The sequence below is a fragment of the Populus alba genome, chromosome 7 (assembly GCF_005239225.2).
Source record: "Populus alba chromosome 7, ASM523922v2, whole genome shotgun sequence".
NCBI classification, from domain to species: domain Eukaryota; kingdom Viridiplantae; phylum Streptophyta; class Magnoliopsida; order Malpighiales; family Salicaceae; genus Populus; species Populus alba.
Window position 1 is genome coordinate 5,340,106 of NC_133290.1, and position 12,488 is coordinate 5,352,593.

Genomic DNA, 12,488 nt, shown 5'->3' on the forward strand with positions numbered 1-12,488 from the left:
AATTTAGGAAGAGAGATAACAAAGCCTTATTTACGATTTATCAAGGGCTTGATAAAGTTGCATAAGAGATGTTGACTCCAGCAAAAACTTCAAAAGAGGCATGGGAGATTAAAAAAAAAAAAAAATTCCTATAGTGTGGAAAAAGAGAGGAGGGTATGGTTGCAAGCTTTGAGAGGAGATTTTGAAAGGTTAAAAAAAGGAAAACATAACCCATCTCTGATTACTTTATAAAAGTAATTTTAGTTCTTCATCAGATGAGAATAAATAGAGAAAACATTGATGATGTTATAGAGAAAGTTTTGAGGTTTTTAGACTGGGAATTTGATTATGTTGTTGTGGTAATAGAAGAGTCAAAAGATTTAGAATAGATGACGGTGGAAGAACTCACGGGTTCTCTTCAAGCCCGTGAGTAGAAGATTGAAAAACAAATAGAAAGAAGATCAGAAGAGAAAGTATTACAAGAAAAGTTGAGATAAAAGGACAAGACCATGTAGTAGAGAAGGTTTTCTAAGAGGTGGAATCTTTTATTGAAGAGGAAGATGAAGAAGTCGTAGGTCATATAGAAGCCATGAAACTCATGGAGGGCACGATGAAAATCAAAATTCCTTTCTAAGAGGACGTGGTAGAAGCCGAAGCCGAGGCCGATCAAGTTGGAGGTATGACATATTAGAAATTAAATGTTACAACTGCAAAGAGTTTGGTCATTTGCTTCAAATTGTCTTTGCAACACTATTGGTGACAAAAAAGGTTAATTTTGCTATGAAGAGCCTGCTTTGTTGCTGGCTTGTGGAAATTTTGAATCATGCAATCGAAGCACTTGGTATTATTCATAATTGGAAAAGAATACAATAAATATAAATACAAATAATGAAGGCACGAAAGGCGCGGTTACAATTCAAAGAATATTCCTAAGAGAAAATCTAAAAATGAAGCCAACATCTATCTCTTCTTTATTTTATTTCAACAGCCATCCTATTATATATATATATATAGGAGGCCTAGAACAATCTATGCATGCTTGCGTGCAAACTCCAGAAGACATTGACAGAGTTCTTTAGGCCTAGAAGCAATTGCCATATGATCTGCTGGAATCTCCATCACTTCCTTAACCTCGTTGTGTTCAATCATGAAGCGCTGCAATGACGGAACCACCAATAAATCTTGAGTACAGACAACATAATCTCGCACAACCGATCCAAATTTCTCCTTCGTGAACTTGTTTGCCTTGGCCAGACTTTCAAGAAACAATGATCCTGATCTCTTTAGAAGCGTCTGGAGACTGAGATCCTGCAAACAAGAAAAATATCATCACTACACTAGTTATTGCAGTCAAACAGATCAGTCCAGGATCGAAAATCAATTTGTAATCAGATTCATGATCAGCCGTACCTCAGGGGAGGCAAGGTTAAAAGCAGTGGACTTCATGAATGCCTCATATCCCGCCGTTGAAGACACTACACTCTGCCACCCGTCTGCCATGGCTGGGCTATTTTCAATAAACTAACGGAAAGAACACAATGTATCAGGGTTAATTGAAAGTTAGAGATGATTGGTAATGCCTTTACATTTGCATGTTTTCAATTAATTGCAAAATAAAATGAATTGCGGTACCTTCTCTAACATATACGATGGCCTGTGCTCGGTATCAGGCAAGAATGCTGTAACAAAAACAGCTAGAGAAATCTTGTCTGGGAACTTCTCCATAGCAAAAGCCACGTTTAAGCCACCTAGACTATGAGCCACCAATACAACCTTTTCATTTTCAGCTAAGTTGGCCATGAACTCGATCAAGGGCTCATTATACTGATCAAAAGTAACAACTTCTTCCAGTGTTTTTGTGTTCACCCCTGATGCACTCATGTCAAGGGCCGTGACAGAGTGGCCAGCTGCCTCTAGCATTGTCTTCACCTTGTACCATGCCCAAGCTCCTGAAGCTGAACCATGGATCAGAACAAAATGCGTTGTTTGATTGTTGCTATCTCCCATTTTTTTTTTCTTTTTTTTGCTGATTGATAGTACTCTAAAAAAAGTAAAGGCTTTTGGTTTCGCTTGACAGTACGTTATATTTTCGTAATGCCTTGATTGTGCTTAGTAATGTCGTTGCTTGGTGGTATTTATAGAGAGTACCGTCTGTTGAAAAGTTGAAAGTGGTAAATGTCAAGTCACATGAAATTCAACGATTAAAAATATATATATTCATGATGAAAAGCAGTCATGCTTTCTTCGTTGAAGAACTTCAAATACAATGTCCAAGAAGATAGCTTGTCCTTGGAGAAGTTAACTCCTCAAATACAAACCCAACTCTTTCTTCTACTTTTCTTCTGTAAATTCTTAGGAAAATTCTCATATACTCAAAGATGAAAAGCCGCCACGTTTTCGTCGTGGAAGAACTTCAAATTAATGTGACCCTACTTTGAACATGAGTAGTCGTTTCAAACAATTTTATATATTTACAGGAAATCTATTTCGTTTTCGTAACCGGATCCGTTGAACAATTATCTTTTGAGTTAGTGCTGTCAAAAAAATAGGTGTTTCATAGATTGGAATAATGAAAAGTAAGAGATGTCCGAGTACTAATAACTGGATATGATCACCACATAATTTTACCTTGACCGAAGGTGATGACGATGAAAAATACTTCCATTGTTCCTTTACTTTTCAAATATTTAATTAGATGTTTATAACAATGGATATCCTGTTTTCACCCTACTTTGAACATGAGTAGTCCTTTATAATTTTTGTAACTTTCCTTCTAAACCAAAAACTTGTTTGCATGATAAGGCCTCCAATTTATGATTTTCAAATTTTGTCCCACCCTTTATTTTCTAATGTAAAAAAACACCCAACACATTCCGGATCTCAAGTTTAATTTATATGTGTTTGCTAAATTAAAATGCTAAAATGATATAAATGAATTCAACGCTTTTGTTTTTCAAATAAAAAGGGATCTAGGAATTTTTTTTTTTTTAAAGAGAGGTTTGAGAATTCTAAAAAGGTCAACTATAAAATTGTTATGTAACCTATAATGAGTAATTTATATAATATGCAAAATACTCCTCTGACTTTTGGGTTGCTAATTTAAAAGGGAAATGAATTATTATCTAAATTTAAGACTAGTCAATGTAGAGATTTTTAAGGAAATCCATAATTATTTGACATGAAATAGACTTCATGATGTAATATCCTTAAAACATTAATTGCAATATTTTTAATCTTTTGTGTTCTTTCAAATTTAATATTGTTTTTGTTTTTTAATTTTCAACATATTTAATATGTTTTTAATTCTAATGTTAACCATAATAAATGAAAGATATATTTTAACTTTGTATCTTATATTTTTAAATACAAGTGATGTACTTTCCAATTGGATCTTTTAATTGTTGTAGAAGATTTGATCTGCTCAAATTAATGCCAACTAAGAAACTTTTATTGAACTTCACTTACAAAGCTAAAGCCTTTTTACTTCTATCAAAGAATAGTAATCATTGGGAACAAAAACTAGTGTGTTATTAACATATTGAAGATGATTGAGTGATTTTCCCTAATCTTTAAAATAACCATATGAATATGCTCTTTCAAATAGAGCTGTTAATCCCTCTACCACTAAGCATCTCCTCTCGATGACCACATCTCGTTGTGTCTCATACATCAATGATGACATTATAAGCATAAAAGCCAAAAAATTGAATAGGCAAACCAAACCTTTGTCATTGTTGATCTTCCTCCCTAGTTTGCCTGTGAGATACATAACAAGGATTGAAGAGGTCAATAAATGCCAGTTTAGCTAGTTAACGCTCTACCACCTCGCCTGAATCCTAACAGAGCCATCTATGATGGCACATTGCATGAATAGTGAGTTACACTATTTGTGGCATAAATGTAATTTCTATACCTGACTAGGGTCGAAATGGTAATTCCCCACATTAGTGGTATTTTTGTTATTTTTTAACTCCATGTTTTATTTTGTAATTAAAAATAGATTTTTGGATATGTATTTGTGAATTTTTTTTCATTGAAATTTTTATGGCGTGTCATAGCATGCCAAACTTGAGGGTTACACTAGGTAATTTGGAGGAGATACAAGAAGTGTCAATGTTATGCAATGGAGCTGAAGGGACAAGATTGTGATTTCATTTTTGATTTTGATTGTGTGATCATGATATGTGATGAAGATCTTGTGGATTGATGAATTGATTTTAAAATTTTGTGTTTAATTAATTCATTTATTAGTGGTTTGTTTGATCGATTATTCTTTTTGTTTTAAATCTAGAGTTTAAAAGTCCACTCATGAGAAATTTGTTTTTGGCCAATTAATTCTAAAAGTTAAGTAATTTTAATTGGTCCACTAATTAGCAGTTAGTTCAACTTATTTTTTTTTTTAATCTCGTGTTTAATTAGTATATTTATGAGTGATTTTTTTTTACCCAGTAATTTGAAAGTTATTTATTTTTAATTGGTGCACCCAACTAGATCAATTGAGGCAATTAATTTTAAAGAACTCCATCAAAAGCTAAAAGTAGAAGAACTCATATGGTAATGATAATAATATAGAATTATAAAACAATAATTCTCATACTTGAGCTAGGGGGCAATAATAAGAAGAGTTAATGTGGGCCAAGCTAGTAAGATTGATAAACCATACTTGTTCAATTGTCAAAAGAGGAGAACATAGGAAGATAAATTTGTGATAAGCAGTGAAGGTATTGCGAGCACTTAAACATTTCATGCAAGCTTATGCCTGGTTATTGACATTTCTAAAGTTGAAGGCCTTAGAAGATGAAGAAAATATAAGAAGGAATATTGTGCTTTCAAAATGTACAAGTTGTGCTTCATAAATAAATCAAAATAAGTTAATGTTAGTGTTAAGCCCTCCAATCATAAATTCAAGCCTTGTCATCAAAAGATTTCCAAGCTCAACTATTAGAAAGTTCAACTCTACTATCAAATAGTTTAAGCCTTGTAATGATAAAATTTCAAGCCATGAGGAAGTGTAAGCCTTGTGATATGAACAATTCAAACCCTATCATTATTAAGTTTAAGTCGAGTTTGTAATCAATATGTCTTTTGATCGAATCCTATTACTACATATGTCAAAAAATGGACCCTTTTAGATTTATTTTTATCAAGGTTGGTCACTTGATAACATAGAACATTTAGATTTTTGTTGTCATGACAGGCATGAATTCAAATAACAAGTAAGGCTCTTGGATCGAGGGAGTTTTGGATAAGTTGGGGTTAATCATAAGAATATAATTAATAGGGTTCAAGAGTCGCCCCTAGCAAAGTCAAAATAAAACGAATCAACCTATTAATTAAATGATTGTGTTGCGACTTATTTGTTCCGATTAATCCTCGACAAAATTTGAAAATGATAGACATGTTCTGAAAGCTTTCCATCAATCTCATAATACTCTAGCTGAGATCTCAAATAATACATCTCTTATTCATTGAAATCTTCAGAATAAAAATTATCAACAAACTTGCAAATAACATCAAATTTAAATGATTTAAAGTTATTATTAGGCTCTAAAGTAAAGCTAAGTACAAGAAGTTTCATTATCCCATCATTGAATCTAGAATTCAACTCTTCTAACTAAAAATCTATTGTTGAGTTAAATATATTATAATGATAATGTTAGTAAACTGCCATGAATCCTTATTGCTAACATGAACAACCTATAGCTTTTTATATAAAGCATTTATATGAGGTATGTCAATCTCTTATTATGTGCAAACAAATTGCACATATGGAAGGAGAACATTAAATCTGATATCTTTTAATGTTTGAACCAATGATTTAGAAGTTAAGATAAGATTAAGTTGAATTTGTATGATGGATAATATTATACAATAAATGGAAAAAAAAAAAAAGGAAAGGTGTGTTGCTTTTGTTAAATTTTATGAGTTGAATATGTAGGGAAACAAGAATAACCTAGCACTAGAAGGGTTACAATTTTCATTTTGGCTCTCTTAACTAAAAAAGATAGAGATTTTAATTAAAAAAAAGAAAAGAAAAAAGAGCGGCTAATTTCATGGACAAAGCAGATCTTTCTCGAGCAAATTTAATTGAGTGTAACATGGGCTAATTTAATATTAGTAAAAATTAAATATTGATATGGGCTATAGCCCACCCAGGTCTTCACTATACATCCCATGCCACCAAAATTCTAGTGCTTATGCAAACTAATCAGTGGATGCTTAACATGCTTCATGTGCATAGTCAAGAATTGGAATAGTTTACACATGATTTCTGTTTCTAATATTATTCCTATAGCGATTTTCATCTCTTATACTCTTTCTATAGTTTGCTGACTTCTGGATTGACCATGCAGATATGCTTATCTTTCTATGAAACGAAAAACAAACATGTATCTGAGGAGAAAGCACTTGAAGCCTCTCTTCGTGAGTTTATTCCAAATAATAACATTTTAGCATTCAAATTTCTTAGATGAAATGAGAAAACTGAATGTGGAAGCTGTAAGAGTGAACAATCACACTTCATCAAAAGGGCATTCATCTAAATTCATTATAATCTGCAGATAATTGCTGATGTCGCTTAAATGACTTCCATGTAGCTTCATGCATATGTGCCCATTCCTTGTGGCTTTTATATGCTATTGTTTTATTTTATTTTTATCAAATTAAATGTTAATATATATATATATAGCAGATCAAAAAATATACAAGGTTGACAGCAATTTCATATACATGATTTACAAAAAGGGAACAAACTCTCTAATAAAACATATGCAACTAAGCTAAAAGATTTACATACAGCTGAAAGAGTTAGCTGACAACGGTTAGAAGATAAACCAAATCAAAGACAAAATGCCACACCTAACACATGGAAAAAATAATGCAAAGGATATCACCAGCCACATCAACCAATCAAATCAAAGCAAACCCCCCATCAATACAATCATCTAGCGAGCCAGCAGATAAGACATCAAGGTAGCCACAACTAAAAGATGGACAACATCAAGCCGACACTGCAACCCCACTCGAGAAAAACCATCACCAGCAGCCAAAGAACACTGGCAGCCCCAACAAACAAAACAACAACCACCCTTCAAAGTAGAATTATCAAATAGCCTCTTGTTTTTCTCTTCCCAAATCAAGTAGATCAAAATACCAAGGGAAACTCCATGCATTCTACCAACAAAATTGTTTCTGCCAGAGAGAAAGCCATGGATTGCACTACAAATGGTTGACATGCTTCTGTGCAGCCGAAGCCATGATTTTGCCATCCTTTAAAGTAGAGAAGTCCAAGGATAGTTGAAAAATAGATAATTGTGGGACTCTTCATCAAGTCGGCAGAAAACACACAAAGGGTCAATATCCAGGAACCGAAGCCTATCACGAGTGCGAAACTTCCCCTCAACCGCCAGCCACAAAATGAAATTATACCTAGGCAAAGACCATAAAAGCCTGTTTATTATCATTATTTGCAAAACTCATTATTTGCACCCTAAAATTATACCGAGGGTGGGAGTGAGTGATGATGTTAATGGGAATGAAAGGAAAGTTGATGATGACTATTAAGATACGTCCAACACTGTTCATTCTGAACATTTAGATACGTCCAACACTTGATTCAACTGGGAACGCTAGCTATAGAATTATGAAATGGAACCAATAAGAGCAACTTTCATTTTGATTTAGCTATAGAACAAGATTGGTGAAGCGCTGCGGGCTAGATAATTTTTTTTTAATATACAATAAAAAATATTTATATTTTTTTTCGTTGCTCTATTATTAACATTTAAATTGAATACAAAAGTTCAATTAAAAATTTTAATTGTGTAACCCATTTAATGATAAAATTTAAAATAAAATCTCAAATTAAAACACTTATCAAAGCAAAAAAAAAAAAAAATTGAGCATCAAATATGAAAGAAGGAAAAAATGAAGGGGTAAAGTTGAAAAATAAAAAACTATCTCAAATAAAAAGGACAAAATCATAAGAATGATGATATAATTTGATATATAAAAAAATTAAAGGAAGATACAATTAAAAACAAAAGAAAATTTGATAAATGAATTAAAACAAAACTAATAAATATAAAAACATCAAGGAAAAATCAAAAGAAAAGGAATTTGAAGGGCTAATATGAAAAAGTGGAAGGTCAGGCATGGGTTTCTAGAAGGAAAGAGGAAAAAAAAAAGTTAGTGATAGATTAGATGTTCGACATGTACATTCACCGTAAAAAAAAAAAAAAAGGCTAGGATGAATTGAATGATATGGAAAAATTAATTTTTTGATCATTGTATGCAGCAGCATACACCTTGTGAAGACAATTAAATAGGTGACATGGTGATGTATGTAATGCACGCGTTATTAATTTTTTAAAATTTTTATTTTTTTAGAAAACAACTTCCTACACTTCAGATCCAAGCATTCTTTAAAAAAAAAATTCAATTATGATTTAGCCTCTCATGTCAAGTTTTAAAAATTTGAATCTAAGGGTAATATCATAATTATACTATAATAAAAATATAAAATGCCAAAAAAAACCCTAAACTATAGTTAACTAATTATTTATTTTTTAGAATAATAAATAACTACGCAATAGATAAAGGGAAAGACTGCAACCCTTTAACAATTCAAAAACAACAAATAAAACGTTTTACATTAAAAATACACACACAGTAGCATATCTTGTCTCTTTATTCTATTGACCAAGTGAGCAATTAATGCCACTCATTATTGTAGGAAATAACCTAATTTCCTCCTCTCTTTTTTTGTCTCTGATGGATACATATATCTGCAATCCACTATAAGTAAGGGTGCTGATAAGGACAGCTTAAGCATGTTTATTTGCTATCTCTGAGAGACAATGGAAGAGTTCTTGTGGCTTGCTAAGCATAGCCATATGGTCTGCACCTTTAATTTCCATAACTTCTTCAACAGCACTGTTTTCAATCATCCAGCGTTGAAACTCTACTGGTATCGCTAAATCTTCATCGCACATAACATATACTCGTTTGACTGATCCATAGCCCGTCGTGGAGAAACTGTTTGCCTTTGACAAATCATACAGAAACAGTGATCCTGGCCTTACCATAGTCTTTGCTTGCTCAAGATCCTTGAAAAATCCAAAAGTAAGGCATGTTTAGTAATCATGTAAAACCTGCAGCGCGCTTGCTCTACCAGGTTTGACATGATCAAAAGGAGTAAAGAAGAGAGAAGACTACTTTAACTGTCATGCTATAAAGTCCACAGTTAATGTCACTGTGAATTTGAGGATGTTGATAGGAAAGGTACCTCAGGTGGGCTTAGCTGATAGAGCTTGGAGGATAAGAATTTGGGTCCAAAAAACATTGTTGTGAGATGACATTGAGAGCTGCTGTATGGTAAAAATTGAGTGTCCAGCCAGGCCTCCGCCGGGGTCCTCTCGTTATACTTTACAGATTCAGGGGAAAAAAATTAGAGAAGAATTCAACTTGAGAAGCAATTGATATTTTCAAATAGCAATTCAAAGATTTTTTTTTTTTTTTTTTGCCAATATTTGTAGCAGTACCTGATCCAAGACAAATGATGGCTTGTGTGTGGTATCTGGCATGAAAGCTGATAAGAAAACAGCAACAGCAATCTTCTCTGGGAACTTTTCCATAGCAAGAGCCAAATTCAAACCTCCAAGGCTGTGTCCTACTAGAATAACCTTCTCCCTCGGTTGTAATGAGGCCAGAAACTCCAACAAAGGCTTCGTATATTCATCAAGTGTTTCTACATCTTGGATTGCCTTCATGTTGGCGCCTGAAGCAGCAAGGTCAAGCACCGTGACCCTGTTACTTGCTGACTCGAGCAGCGTTTTGAACTTCTGCCAGCACCAAGCCCCATGGCAAGCTCCATGTACTAGAACAAAATGCTTCTGATTCTTGGTCTCTACCATTGTTGTTTTGATGATGGTAAGCTCCTGCATCCCAGTATATAGGGTGGAGAGATGCTCTATGTCTTACTATTCTTCTTGGAACCCGCCTCAGGGAGGAAGAGAAAGGTCAAAGATGGTTGCCATCCTCAGAGCATCTCCAAGGAAATGCTCTTTAGAAGAGCCAAACAGATGATTTATCTCTTAAAATACTATAAATATAATTTTTTTAATGTATATTTTAAAAATAAAATATTTCTAGAATATTTTATTGTATTGTAATATATTTAATACATAGTTATTTTAATAATATAATATGATATGTTTGACTTAACATATTTAAAAATAATCCTGATAATTTTTAATGAAATTAATATAAAAAAAAATAAAATTAAAAAATAATAATTGGGATTAACTTACTAAATTTATGATACAGATGATGATACTATTATAATTTTAAAATAAATAAACTAAAAATTATTAAAAAATTATTCTAATAAATAGTATTTTATGGTATATACCATAGTTTTAAGACCCGGTCCGATGACCGACCCAGTCCAAGGCCCAGATTCCGGATTTTGAGTGGGTCAATTTTTAAAAAAAATTAAAACGATGTCGTTCTAGTAAAAAAACAAAAAAAAAATCAACGAGTTTGAGGCCAGATCTTGACCAGGTCATGCTGGGCTAACTGGGTTGCCAGGTCACACTTGATTTCTTTTTTTTTTTTTTTTTTTTTTAACCCGGCCCTGTTTCAGTCCCGGGTCGGCTGGTTCCCGAATCGAGTTGGTTTTTAAAACTATGGTATATACATGATATTTTTGGTAAGAGAAATAATAAAATAGTATTTTATTTAGAAATTATTTTAAAGCGCATTTAAAATAAACATTAATGATCCTCGAAGGAATGAATATGAATCGTAATATATTTTTTTAAAAAAAAAAATTTCATTTAGCATTTCTATTTGGCGATGCTCTAAGGAAAATTCAAGGAGTCCCACTTTTGTTTCGATGTCGGCATTCGGCAGGAACTCCCACCCAAACACGTAGGAATGGTAGATTGGTGAGGTCGAAAATGGTCAAAACTCAAAAGTAATTGAAAATCAAAAGGACCAAATCCACGTGGTATTCGATTGTTTGATGTTACGTTTACCGAAATTTTTTGGGGAATGTGATATGTTTTGATTTTTATTTTGTTTATATTGTTGCTAAGGTCTTCATAAAACATTCTAGTATAGAGCTGGTTTATCGATTTCATAATTTTTATTTTATTTTATTGGTCGCAAGATTTTGAAAATAAAAATAACAAGGTTGAAACAAAGAAAAATTGATAACCTTTTGGTTTTTTTAAAAAAAAATATGGTGTTAACTTTGGTCTTTTTATTTTTCCCTTCCATCAATTATTTTTTTTCTTTTTAAATTTTTTTCTTTAATGTTGTATTAATTAGAATTCGGGGTTAATAATTTATTTTAATCTAATTTTTATATAGTTATCTTAATTTTGAAAAAAACCTCAACATTGAATTAATGCTTAATTTCATGAAAAGATAATCTAATTTGATTGTTTGAAAAAAGAATAAAAATTAAAACAAAAAAAATGATTCACGTTCCTTTTTTCTTAATTTTAACTTGGGATTTTTTTAAAATATCTTTTTTGTTCACTTTTTAATGATAATTAAATGGTTTAATCCAAAAAGTTTTTATTTCATATTTTAATTTCTAAATTTGAGAGAGGAGAGGGAATAGTTAAAAAACAATAAAAAACAAAATGATGTTGGTTGGTATGATTGTCATGATAAAAATTAACAAAATTTATTTCAAAGTATTCCTCTTGATGAATTCAATATTATTAAGGTATTTTTAAGTTTTTATATTGCTTGACATAACTTATATAAAAAAAATTTATTTAAAAGATAAATCTAATAATACTAAAAAGATTATCAACTATAACCTGAATGTGCCATCCATGTTTCTTGAAGGTGACGGGTTGGTCACTTTGGTCATCGCTGATGATATTTTCTAATGTGTTATTAGATTCTTTTTATTTATATATATTTTTTTACCTGGTAACATTGTAATCAAAGTTTTTATAAGATCTTTTTTTCTCTTTCTTTTTCATATGTGCCCCATTTCATATGTTTCTTTATTAACTGTTGTCAAGAGAAAAATTTTATGATCGTGTTTTTCCATCTTAACATGTATAATTTGTACTATTTTACTATCTTTTAAATATATTATTTTACCAATATTTTTAAAAATCCATGTTAATAAACAAAAATAACCGGAAAAGAAAGCTTCCTATGAATCTATGTATCTCTAGGCTCATGAGTTCCTACAATTATTCTACAAGACGTGTGAAAGACATTATATATCTACGGTGGACATAAATTTATTGCATTAAAAACCACACTATGAACAACATGGAGGCGTTATATCAAGTTTGGTTTGGCTTCCCAAATTGCTTCCAATATGTAGTGGATTTAGTTTGGTAATCAGATCCAATATTATTGAGTCTAGCTTGTAATTAAATTTAAATATTTTTTATTTTTTATTTTTTTGTCTCTTCATTTTTTTTATATTTATTTTTTTAAAGAAAAAATAAATTAAAGATTTTTTTATATTA

General features: G+C 31.6%; 2 protein-coding genes across 2 annotated transcripts; both read right to left on the reverse strand.

Annotated features, from left to right (window-relative positions):
* Positions 1 to 803: 803 nt before the first annotated feature.
* On the reverse strand, positions 804 to 2,070 carry LOC118047761 (salicylic acid-binding protein 2). The gene is made up of 3 exons (XM_035057126.2): positions 1,612 to 2,070; positions 1,390 to 1,500; positions 804 to 1,287 (listed from the first exon to the last, which is right to left on the reverse strand). Exons 1-3 carry the CDS (start codon positions 1,984 to 1,986, stop codon positions 1,009 to 1,011), a joined length of 765 nt encoding a protein of 254 aa, XP_034913017.1. The 5' UTR covers positions 1,987 to 2,070; the 3' UTR covers positions 804 to 1,008.
* Positions 2,071 to 8,574: 6,504 nt separating this feature from the next.
* On the reverse strand, positions 8,575 to 10,052 carry LOC118047762 (salicylic acid-binding protein 2). The gene is made up of 3 exons (XM_035057127.2): positions 9,522 to 10,052; positions 9,266 to 9,403; positions 8,575 to 9,086 (listed from the first exon to the last, which is right to left on the reverse strand). Exons 1-3 carry the CDS (start codon positions 9,921 to 9,923, stop codon positions 8,805 to 8,807), a joined length of 822 nt encoding a protein of 273 aa, XP_034913018.1. The 5' UTR covers positions 9,924 to 10,052; the 3' UTR covers positions 8,575 to 8,804.
* Between the last annotated feature and the right edge of the window lie 2,436 nt (positions 10,053 to 12,488).